This window comes from Lathyrus oleraceus, chromosome 5, assembly GCF_024323335.1.
Source record: "Lathyrus oleraceus cultivar Zhongwan6 chromosome 5, CAAS_Psat_ZW6_1.0, whole genome shotgun sequence".
NCBI classification, from domain to species: Eukaryota; Viridiplantae; Streptophyta; class Magnoliopsida; order Fabales; family Fabaceae; genus Lathyrus; species Lathyrus oleraceus.
This window is the reverse complement of record NC_066583.1, coordinates 638,809,597-638,820,606: the sequence shown is the minus strand read 5'-3', so window position 1 is coordinate 638,820,606 and position 11,010 is coordinate 638,809,597. Positions and strand designations below refer to the sequence as shown.

The window sequence follows — 11,010 nt, the reverse complement described above, 5'->3', positions numbered from 1 at the left end:
CCATATTTCGTATTCTACTTAAGTACATCGTACCTTACGATGTTCTATAATTCACTTAAGAGCACCATACCTTATGGTGTTCCTTAGTTACTCTATCTCTCATCAATCCGTCCTTTGTGTGTGACCCTGTAGGTTTTCGCGACGTTGACAATTATATTAAATCACGTATTTAACATAATAAACAGTGAGCGGTATCTAGCAACACATCACTGCTACCCAAGACACGAAAATGTCATGTGATCTGACAAAACCTTTTGTGATAATACTTATGTGTATAATTACCTTTTTGCCCTTATATCTATATTGAACACAAGGCATAGACCGTGTCATCCTTGTCCAGTTCAATATTGGGCCCATAGACATTTATCCTGTTATGCAGGATGGGCAAATTCCATCTAGGTCACTCATGTCCCTCAGCATGCTTCGTGGAGTACCCATCAACTGTCTTTATGGTTATCCAGTTACGGACAACGTTTGATCAACAATAAAGCACTTGACTCTACATCTAGGGTCCATAGTGGTTTCAGGTCGAAGAGTGGTATACACCATTATCACCATGAGAATAACTTATGACACTTTGCATAACATTCTATATAGTATTCTCATAGCGGGTCAATCCGGTATAAATATTACTCTTAATATTCATACCTATGTTTAAGACTTGATAACTCCTTATCCATGATCCATGAGATGTGATCATCAGTCTATATACATAATAGTCTTAATGCTTCAATGTTATCCCACTTCACAATAAAGCTCGACTACAGATACTTTAATAATAGTGTCCTTATGTTTAATGTGATCTCATGATCAAGTCACACTTGATACATTAAATGGACTAGCTATTCTAGGGACTTTATTAAACAAACGTAATAAAAAAAAGACTTTTATTATTAATAAATAATTCGACACAAGTACCAAAAGTATTGGCCTCTAGGGCTTACACCAACAATCTTGTACAACATTAGTGGCAATGCAACTGTGAGGTGGATCTATTGAAGCTATCTCCCAAGAGTCGCTTCTCTTCTTGTGAGACGCAGCCAACCGAAACTTGCAAAGGATGTTACGACATTCGATAACATACCTTCTCGAATAGGCGTGTTTCACGATGAAATCAACAGAGTTATTCATGTGAAATTTTTTGATAGCTCGCACACATTCTTCTTTAGTGCAGAACATGTCCCCCACTTTTAACCCCCCCTCTGATCATTGATACGGGTTATAAAAAACATTGTTGGATGTTTCATCGTCATGCAGATCCATGTTTATCATATATTAAGGAGAATTATATACATGACTTGGAGGTAATGGCGTTGGATGATCGTCATCTTCAATGTTGTTGTTCAACATATGATCGACCTGTGTCTCAGTCTCTTCTTCTTCATCAACGACGTTGACTTCTGCTTCTGCTTCTAGGTCGGCTTCATCTGATTTTTCTGAATCAAATTCACCAGATTCAACTTGATTAATTATCTGAGATGGTATACTTTGTTAAAGAGTAATATATAACTCAATAGAGTTGTAACCAGAATGTTCGCGACTAACAAACATATATTCAACATCTTCATCGTCCCGTACCTTTAGCGGATAAAGTTTACATTGACTGTTCTCGAAATAAATTGGATTTTGATACATGATTTGTGATACAAGATCAAATTCTATGCATGATTCAATTCGTTTTTTCAAATGCAAGAAATTTGAATTTCTCTTGATCGTAAGTCGGATAGTATAGGTGTTTGGAAAACAAAACCCATATACATCACACTCATATGTCTCACCGTTGCAGTAAGCATTGATAATATATTTGGATGCAGATGACATTGTAATATTTGGGTGTAGATGAAAAGTAAATTTTTTGGTGCAAATGAATTTGTGTTGATTGTAGGATGACATGGTAAGACACTTAAATAGCTATGTGACATGGCATGCATGCAAGCCCTAACGCCAGTCCTATTGGCGCCTGCATGTATTATTTGTACATGGGCACCAGTCCACGTGGCACCTTGCAGACCTCGAAATTTTGCATGCAGATAGCCATACAGCTCGCATCCTATGTGAAGACCATGCATGCATGCAAGCCTAGGACGTGCCAGTCCATATGGCGCTAGCATCATAAGTTTGCATGTCTAAGCCAAACCAATTAGCGCCTGCATGCAGACCCATTTATCCATCATTCAAACTTTTGCATGTCTTTGCATGTCTCTCATTATAAATAACCATGTAAGATTCACTTCTTCATCACCAACAATCACTTCTTCCTCTGCAACAACCACTATTTCATCTGCAACAACCACTGTTTCATATATTTACTACGACAAGATGTCTCTGCTCACTATGAGTGATTGCATAGAGGCAGAATTGCAAACATAGCAACTTATGTAAGCGTTTAATTCTTGTATTATTTTTCTAACATAATTTTTTATAAAATAACTTATTTTGTTGTTTATTTTTTAGGATGTTTCTAGGTTTCGAACTCGTGTCCACAAATTTGTTCACATGGACGCAATGATTCAACCTTATGTCTAACTCGCCAGTTTTGGACATGTAAGCAAAATAATGTCTTGGTCGATTGATACTAAATTTATTCTTGCATTATGTAAAATATGGCGTCTCGAGACACACACATTCTGGTTTCCAACTGGTGAATGTACCATGACGTTAGAAGATGTCTACATGTTATTGGGACTTCCTATCGAATGTAAGGCGGTAAATGGTAAAACCAACTATGCAAATTCAATTTGCATGGACCTCTTGGATGCTGACTTGTTAGATGATAACTCGAGAGGTCAAGGTATACTCCTTTCACGCCTTAAGGCATATTATAAAAGCTTACAGTTAGATGAAAATTCTATCGAAGAGACTCGAATAATAAAAACTAGGTGTTATATTATGCTTTTAATTGGTTTATTTTTATTTCCCAAATGTAGTGGTTCTAGTATGCATGTTATGTATTTACCTTTACTAAGACATGTAGATAAAATAAGAAGTTACAATTAGGGGTCCGCTTGTTTGGCTTATCTTTATAGCTCTTTGTGTAAAAATGCACACAGAGACACATCTACATTTTCTGGATGTGTTGTTTTCCTCAAAGCATGGGGTTGGTCCAGACTACCGTCCCTAGCGCCCGTCAACAACAACCCACTCACATTCCCGTACGCACAAAAGTAAGTTTTTAAAAATGGACTATATTTACTTACTTTACCGATTATTATCTCTAAATAATATTTTTACTTTTATGGTGCAGATGGTTGGCATGTGGTATGAGTTATAATAGATGTCCTAGACACTATATTATCCAGTATCGCAATCTCTCAGATCATCTTTGACCGACGAATGTATTGCCATTAACCTAATTATTTCGTAAAAATTTGTTAATTTCTTCTAACAAATTTATAATATAATATATGTTCACATTTCAGTTCATTTGGCATTCATATCTAAATTTGGATCATGACCATGAAATCAACGAACAAGATGCAGCCGTTTGGACTGCATGCACACCGATCATAAGATTCACCACTGTGGAGATGCACAATAGTGACCGTGTTAAATTGCAGTTATATGCTCTTCAACACATCCCAGATCCCCCGACAAACCTCAGAGATTGCATTTACGCAAAGTTAACGACCAATGGAACTTTAACCCACGACAAAGCTTCGCTGGATCTGAGTGTCGAAAATGGAAGTACCGATAAGACGATGTCTTAACTGTCGCTGTGATGCCAACCGAAGAAAAACCAACTCGTAATTATATGTCTTGGTACAAATCGGTTGGATTTGAGTTCATCGCTGATGATATGTACCTATACGACCCACGCCAGACAACTTACACACCAGAAGATTCAACATCTAACCCCCAACAACATTGTCAGACTGGTTACTCACAACCCCATATCCATCAAAATTTACGATCCACAAACACACAAACCTACAACCCCAACGTGTCAAACACCTAACCACAATACCAAGAGCATAACCCATACCACCACCAACAAGTAGATCATCATCAAGACACCCAACATCGCTATGCATCCAACATATCACCCTATCATAACCGCCTTAGCCAAAACACTCAGCGATCATTTAGCACCAACTGTCCCTTCTCCTACTATAGCCAAGAAGCCCAAACATCACAAAACCAAAACATGCAACGATCATATGGCTATCAAACACCACAACAATCATTTCAACCTTTCCTCGACGCATAATTCACACCAATGTCTCAATTCAATCGTCATGGTGGCCCTCCAACAACTCAAACACAACGCAACTACTTTGGCATGGGTCATGAACTCAGCTATGGCGGTAACCCTTCAATACATACACAAGACTACGCTGATTTGTCTGAATATCTCAGACAATCTCCTACAGTTGGTGGTAATGTTTTTGGACCCTCAGATACTCAAACACCTGGGATGAATCATCAACGTGGGTTAGGGTCACGAGTTCGGGTAGCTAGGGGATGTGGGACTGGAGGTCGGTTTGGTCATCCCGTTCAACGACATTAGTCTTTTTGTGTAAACGTGTATTAATATTAATATGAATTGGTTCGATTTCGACTTTATCTAAAATGTACAATGTTTTTAAAAAAAATCACGAAACACACACATGTGTCAGACCAATTGGCGCTTCCTTTGAAAATTAACACACAAGCGCCAATTGGATTGGGCAGCACTAGGTACTAGCCAATCCAATTGACGCCTCCTCTCTAAGTTTAAGAACAAACGTCAATTCATTTGTCGCCTCCTCTTCAAAGTGGAGTATTTTGGGAAATAATCTAAAAAGTGAGTTATTTTGGATTTTTTTTAAAATTAGGATTATTTTGATAGAAAATCCCTTTGATGTCAACATACCTTTTAGTAAAATCGATACTAAAAGCGCCAATTAGAAGGTAAAATCGATAAACTTGAGATTTAAACCGTTTGAAGATTGCTGTATGTTGACACGATCGACCTTGTGCAAGTGCAGCAGTACCGACCCCAAATTTTAAAAGGTCATAAATTTTGAAAATTTCAATTTTTTTATAAATATTGACAAAAGTAAATAAAATGCTATAAAAATTTTTCAATAATTAAAAAAAAATTATGATCAAAACTTAATACATACAAAATCAAAATTGATCAAAATTCAAAATAATTATAATTAAAATTATTTTTGATTAATAAATAATTGTATTTTGATATATTTTTTTAAATTATTATAATTGTATTTTTTTTATAAATTTAAACCCATTTTAAAATTAGAATGGAATCTCAAAGATGATTGAGCTGGCAGTGCATATTGAAAACTGTTGTTAATTTAACAAAACTAGAATAGTCTTATATACTAGTACTACAATAGAGATAGTGTGGTTAATGAGTAATTGACAAAGTAAAGAATTGAGCAGTACCGCATTCCAGCTATGTAAGAGGCTAGGAGCCAATAGTTTTATCATCTAAAAACTTTGTGTACTTGTTTATTTGGCGCAAAAAGATAAAAGCTGACTATGAAAGAGTGGCATCCAAGTTGATTTACGCAGAAAATGATGGGAGGGACGGTGACAGAATATATTTCCACAAGAAATAGAATTGATTCACACTTGTAGGACTCATTAATCCATGGGGTCCCATACCAAAGTCAACATCCAATCACGTATAGCTAAGGAGGAAACATCAATTATTGCAATACTTTCATTTTTTTCTATTTTTATTATTGACGGTTATTTTTTAAATATGGTTAGATTCTCCCAACCTAATCAATAATCCATAATTATCCAATGCATCAAATATACAGTAAATGACAACTTTGCTTTTAATGCTAACTTGTCTCTTCGGTTGACTGTTCTCAAATACCTTCTAGAACATCCACGCATTTCTTTATCATTTTCTATGCATAATTATCGCTATAAAATTTATTCTTATCTCAATCTCCATGTGCATACCGCTATATAATCATATTCCGCTTTCTATATTCTTATCCAATTTAGTTATTCATTCACTCTCTTATTATATATATTCACCTTCACAAAAACTCTCCACTATCATCTTTCTCGTTAAATTCTTAAAAACTGTTATGGAGTTGATTTCTGGTTTACCGGAAGACATAGCACGAGACTGTTTGATTCGAATTTCGTATCATCAGTTTCCGGCTGTAGCCTCTGTGAGCAAAGGCTGGAAAACGGAGATTCAGATGTCGGAGTTTCGCCGGTTAAGGAAGAGTATGGGACATGCACAGAAAATCCTCATCACGGTTCAGTCCAAGTTCGATTCAGAAAAAAGTAAAACCAGTTCACTGGGAAAGGGTGTTATGGCCATGACGAACCCGGTTTATAAGCTGAGTGTTTTGGAAACTGAAACGGGTGTTTGGAGCGAGTTACCATTGGGACCCGAGTTATGTGACGGGTTACCCTTATTCTGTCAAATAGCTGGTGTCGGGTATGATTTAGTTGTTATGGGCGGGTGGGCACCCGACTCATGGAAAGCCTCAAATTCGGTTTTTATTTATAACTTTTTATCTGGTATGTGGCGCCGTGGGGCCGATATGCCTGGCAGGCCACGCACCTTTTTTTCTTGTGCGTCGGATCATGATCGTATGATCTACGTGGCAGGAGGACACGATGAAGAGAAAAATGCATTGAAGTCGGTTTTTGCTTATGACGTGGCAAGTGATACGTGGATGCCGCTTCCTGACATGGCAAAAGAACGTGACGAATGCAAGGTTGTGTTCTCTTCCGGAGCATTTGGATGTTCCGGGAGGATTAGAGTTGTCGGTGGATACCATACAGAAATGCAGGGACGATTTGAACGGAGTGCGGAGGAGTTTGATATTGCCACGTGGAAGTGGGGTCCAGTGGTGGAGGATTTTTTAGATGATGCCACGTGCCCGAGGACTTGTGTGGAGAGTTGTGATATGGATGGGAGAATGTATATGTGTAAAAGTGATGACGTGGTGGTATTGGAAGGTGACACGTGGAAGAAAGTGGCGAAGGTGCCAAGTGAAATAAAAAATATTGCGTGTTTAGGAGCTTGTGATGGAGAGTTATTGTTGATTGGGTCAAGTGGATTTGGGAAACCTTGTATGGGTTTTATGTTGGGTTTGAAGAGTGGCGTTTGGACTACATTCGAATGCCCAAAAAACTATTCTGGACATGTTCAGTCTAGTTGTCTTTTGGAGATTTAGCTTTGTTTAATGATATATATTAATGTAAAAATGATGAACAATTTTGTTTTCTTTGGTTTGGATACTTGGCTCTAGAATTTAGAGAAATTTTATCTCTTCTATGTTCTATGAACGATTTATGTGTATGTGTACAGAATTTTTTATAGAGTAAAGTTTATATTATTTCTCGCCTCACCGCTAAACTAGTAAAATGTTATTAAAAAAGTTAAATACATACCACAATATTCTCAATGAAGATAAGAATTGACATATATAATTTGTTTATTATAAATCAATTGCGGTCATATTTGATATAATAGGTCCCTAATATAAAGAAATAATAATTATTTTTTAATTAAATAACCAACGTATTCAACATTGATTATTATTTTTTAATTGAATAACCAACATATTCAAATAAATTGATTCTTAAATGAGTTTTAAAAGTAAGGTTCTTATTATATTAAGAATTAAACTGTGTAATATTTAAAGAGAATGAATCTGTTTTAATTCATACTTCTTTTGTCTAAAAAAAATATTATATTTTAATAAAGACCGAGTAACTTTTAGTTAACTAGATTTACTAGTTTACGAAATCAATTTCCTACCGATTCCATTTTTTTATTATAGGTCGTTTTGAAAAAATATTTTATATAACAATATAAGTCGTTTTATAATATCAATTATTCATTAATGATATTTTTCCTATTACATCCTTAAATATTTATTATTTTCTCTTCTTTCAATTATGTCAATTATCTTTTTGATATCATTAATGAAGGATAATTTTATAAAATTCTTCGTAATTTTTTCTTTTTCATACCACAATTATTATATTTCTTAATAAGTTATGAAAAGTAAAAAACGATTTATAATAAAAAAAAGGAGGAAGTATTACATTCATTTTCCTCCCTTTTCATTCTACTTGGAAATAATCTTTCATATTAATCCTGTATAATTTTTTTTGGTAATTCGTCCTCCTTTGAATTTTTGTTTATTGTGATAATTGGCAGAGCAACTATTATAAAAGAAATATTTCTTTTATGGAATAATGTGCAACTTTAATCAAATTATTGATATTTATAAATTTATTCTTATCTATTCACAATAATATTATTCTTGCTAAAAAAATTAAAATATTGACTTCTCTAATGTAAATCAGGGAAAATCTCAAATAATTGATTAAATATCAGTAAAGATTTTTCTTAGGTTGTTCTCCCCCAATCCTTTTTGGAGGAAGTCTCCTTTTATACCCCTCCACTATCAATGGCCCTTAAATAAGTGCTTCATCATATTCCTTATTAAGAGAACTTGGAATAACGTTCGTTGTCTCTCAAATCATCATATAACGTTTTTTTCCTCATCTTCTGTAACCCCTCGTCGTTATGGAGACGTTTTATAATCGACCATATGGTTTCCTAGCACTAACGTTGGATCCGACTTTGTTCCTCAGTGATAGCACGATATTGAATCCGACGTACTTATCTTGTGTTTAATTGAACCATAGCCGGATTCCGACTTGTGTAAGGCTATGGCTACTCGGTCTTCTTGCCTCTTCGTACTCGGCTTACAAAAGCTCGGTCTCAAGGGATTTATGGGATGTACATAACCCCCAATCACGACATCTTATTGGATTGAAGTGTTCGGTCAAGATAATCTCGATGAATCACTAAAGTGTCAGTTATCTTGACGAATCTTTCTCTTCCCTCATTGTGATTATTTTAATGGGAACTTTCATTTGTCATCATTGCTTTTTTTATGTGTATTCTTGACCGTTACAAACTTTGTTTTTTTAAAGACTTTGTTTCTTCATTTTGTTTGTTACCAAAACAAGTGTTTATGGACAAATTTCTTCTTCATCCCTCACTCGACTCATCTGCTATCTCAAGCCTCACATATCATTTTCTTTCCTTTTTCACTCTTTTTGTTCTTACATTATGTCTTCAATATGAATCTACAGTTACTTGGAATGCTTGCTTGCGAGAGTGTGAAGGTTATTTGAGTCGAATGGATTTTGATAGGATTATTAGTTAAGTTTACGATGAAATCCCTTCACCTATTAGTAACACTGACTCAAAGTCTTCGTTCTCAGGTTTTTTGGACACTCAAATGGAGGCTATAGGATCCTTAATAGATAAATAAGTTCTAGGTTATAATTATAGCATCATTGACGAAAGCTACATCTTAAAGCTCTGTTCTAATACCCCAGTCTCTTCAACTGGAAATGAGGAAGATGTTATACTAGCCCCTTGTATTGATGGTGAGAGTGTCTGCCTTACTCAATCCAAAGTAGTGTCTGATGAATACTTCTATTTTTATTTAGGAGTAATTGAGGACTTTAAAATCCGCAAAATGTTTACTGATTTTGAGTCCGATCTCCTCAAAACCCTAAATATAACCCATTCCCAATTACGCCTAAATGGTTGTGGTTTTATCATGTCTTTTGAAATTATTTATGACACAATGGACATAACGCATACCTTAGGTTTGTTCATCTCGTTTTTCGAGTTGAAAGGGGCGAAAAAAAGAGGTTGGGTTTCCTTTAGCGGGATTCCGGGAAAAAGCTTCCTACAAGCTTATACCACTAACTATAAGGGTTTTAAGGACAAATTTATTCGAGTAAAGAGTGGGAAGAGATGTCCCCAAGACATATATGCACTAGACGGGGTTAACGGTTCCCAATTGATTGGTCGGACAATCCGTTTCCGGTCTCAGGTTTCAACTATGACAAGTTGGATGCTCTGGAAGTCTGGTCTTTGGTCGTTTTGATGCCTTCTGGGTAGTTAAAGTTAAAGATTTATTACAGATGACTGAAGACCCGAAACAAATTTCTAATTTCTTGGATAATGCTTATATGTCCTCATTTATTGCTTTTTAATAACCTTATCAATCCTCATGGTTTTTGATTTTTGCTTGCACCCTAATCTTTCAGCGAAAATGATAAACCTCAAGCTTTCTTAAAAGTGATTTGACGGGTATTCAAACTCGCACTCTTAAGAGTAAGAAGGTGGAAGTTATTAAAGAAACTCCTACTACATCTGAGCCTTAGGCTACCCCCGTTCCTCCCTCTAGGGATCCTAAGCCGGACTCTCCAAAGAAAATGAAAACCTTAATGAGTGATGATGTCAGTCCGGCCGACTTGGCTATCACCACCCTGATGCAGGACTCAAGCAATAGTCACCAAAATAACTCATCCTCTAAATTCAAGTTTTTGGCCAACTGTTTTGACGGCTTGCGATATCTCTATGATCATCTGAATGCAACTGAGGACTTTGAGAAGGTGAAATCAATAGGCGCTCAGCAGTTGACACAAAAATCTCAGGGCTTTTCTGATGAGTTGTATAGTCATGGCTCAGTGTCTTTTTGAAGTAGGCAGTGCCCATGAAAAGAATGTGACTCATCTTACTAAAGACATAAACTAGTTAAAGGATGATTTGAAAGCTCAGAACCTCTAGGTAGATGGGCTAACTAAGCAACTTGTAGAGATGAAGAATAAGTAAGAGAGATCATAGTCCCAGTTACCAGAGATGACTAAGCAGAAGGAAACCGCTGAAACCAAGTGCTCAAAGTTGGAAGCGACCAATGCCGGCATGGTCCGTGAATCAGAACAGGCTCAGGCTCTTAATGATACCTTAAAAAAGTCTATGCAAGATGCTCAGGTGGATTTTATCTCTGTCGGGGGTGATGCCTTCAAAATAGCTAAAGCTCAAGCTTTGTGTCTCATGCCCGACTTGGATGTGACAAGGATGGACTTTTTCACGACTGTGGGAGACGGGCAATTGGTCGACATGGAGGATGCTTCCCTTGAGACAAAGAGTTTGAAGGATGCAATGGTGAATAATTCTACATCTGAAGTTCAGGAAGACGACCAACA

The 11,010-nt window shown here is 36.2% G+C and overlaps 1 protein-coding gene across 1 annotated transcript; it reads left to right on the top strand.

Moving 5' to 3' along the window:
• Nucleotides 1-5,903: 5,903 nt before the first annotated feature.
• LOC127087515 (F-box/kelch-repeat protein At1g80440) lies at nt 5,904-7,319 on the top strand. Its single transcript, XM_051028405.1, has one exon. The coding sequence runs from the start codon at nt 5,910-5,912 to the stop codon at nt 7,155-7,157; it is 1,248 nt and encodes a 415-aa protein (XP_050884362.1). The 5' UTR covers nt 5,904-5,909; the 3' UTR covers nt 7,158-7,319.
• The last annotated feature ends 3,691 nt before the right edge of the window (nt 7,320-11,010 follow it).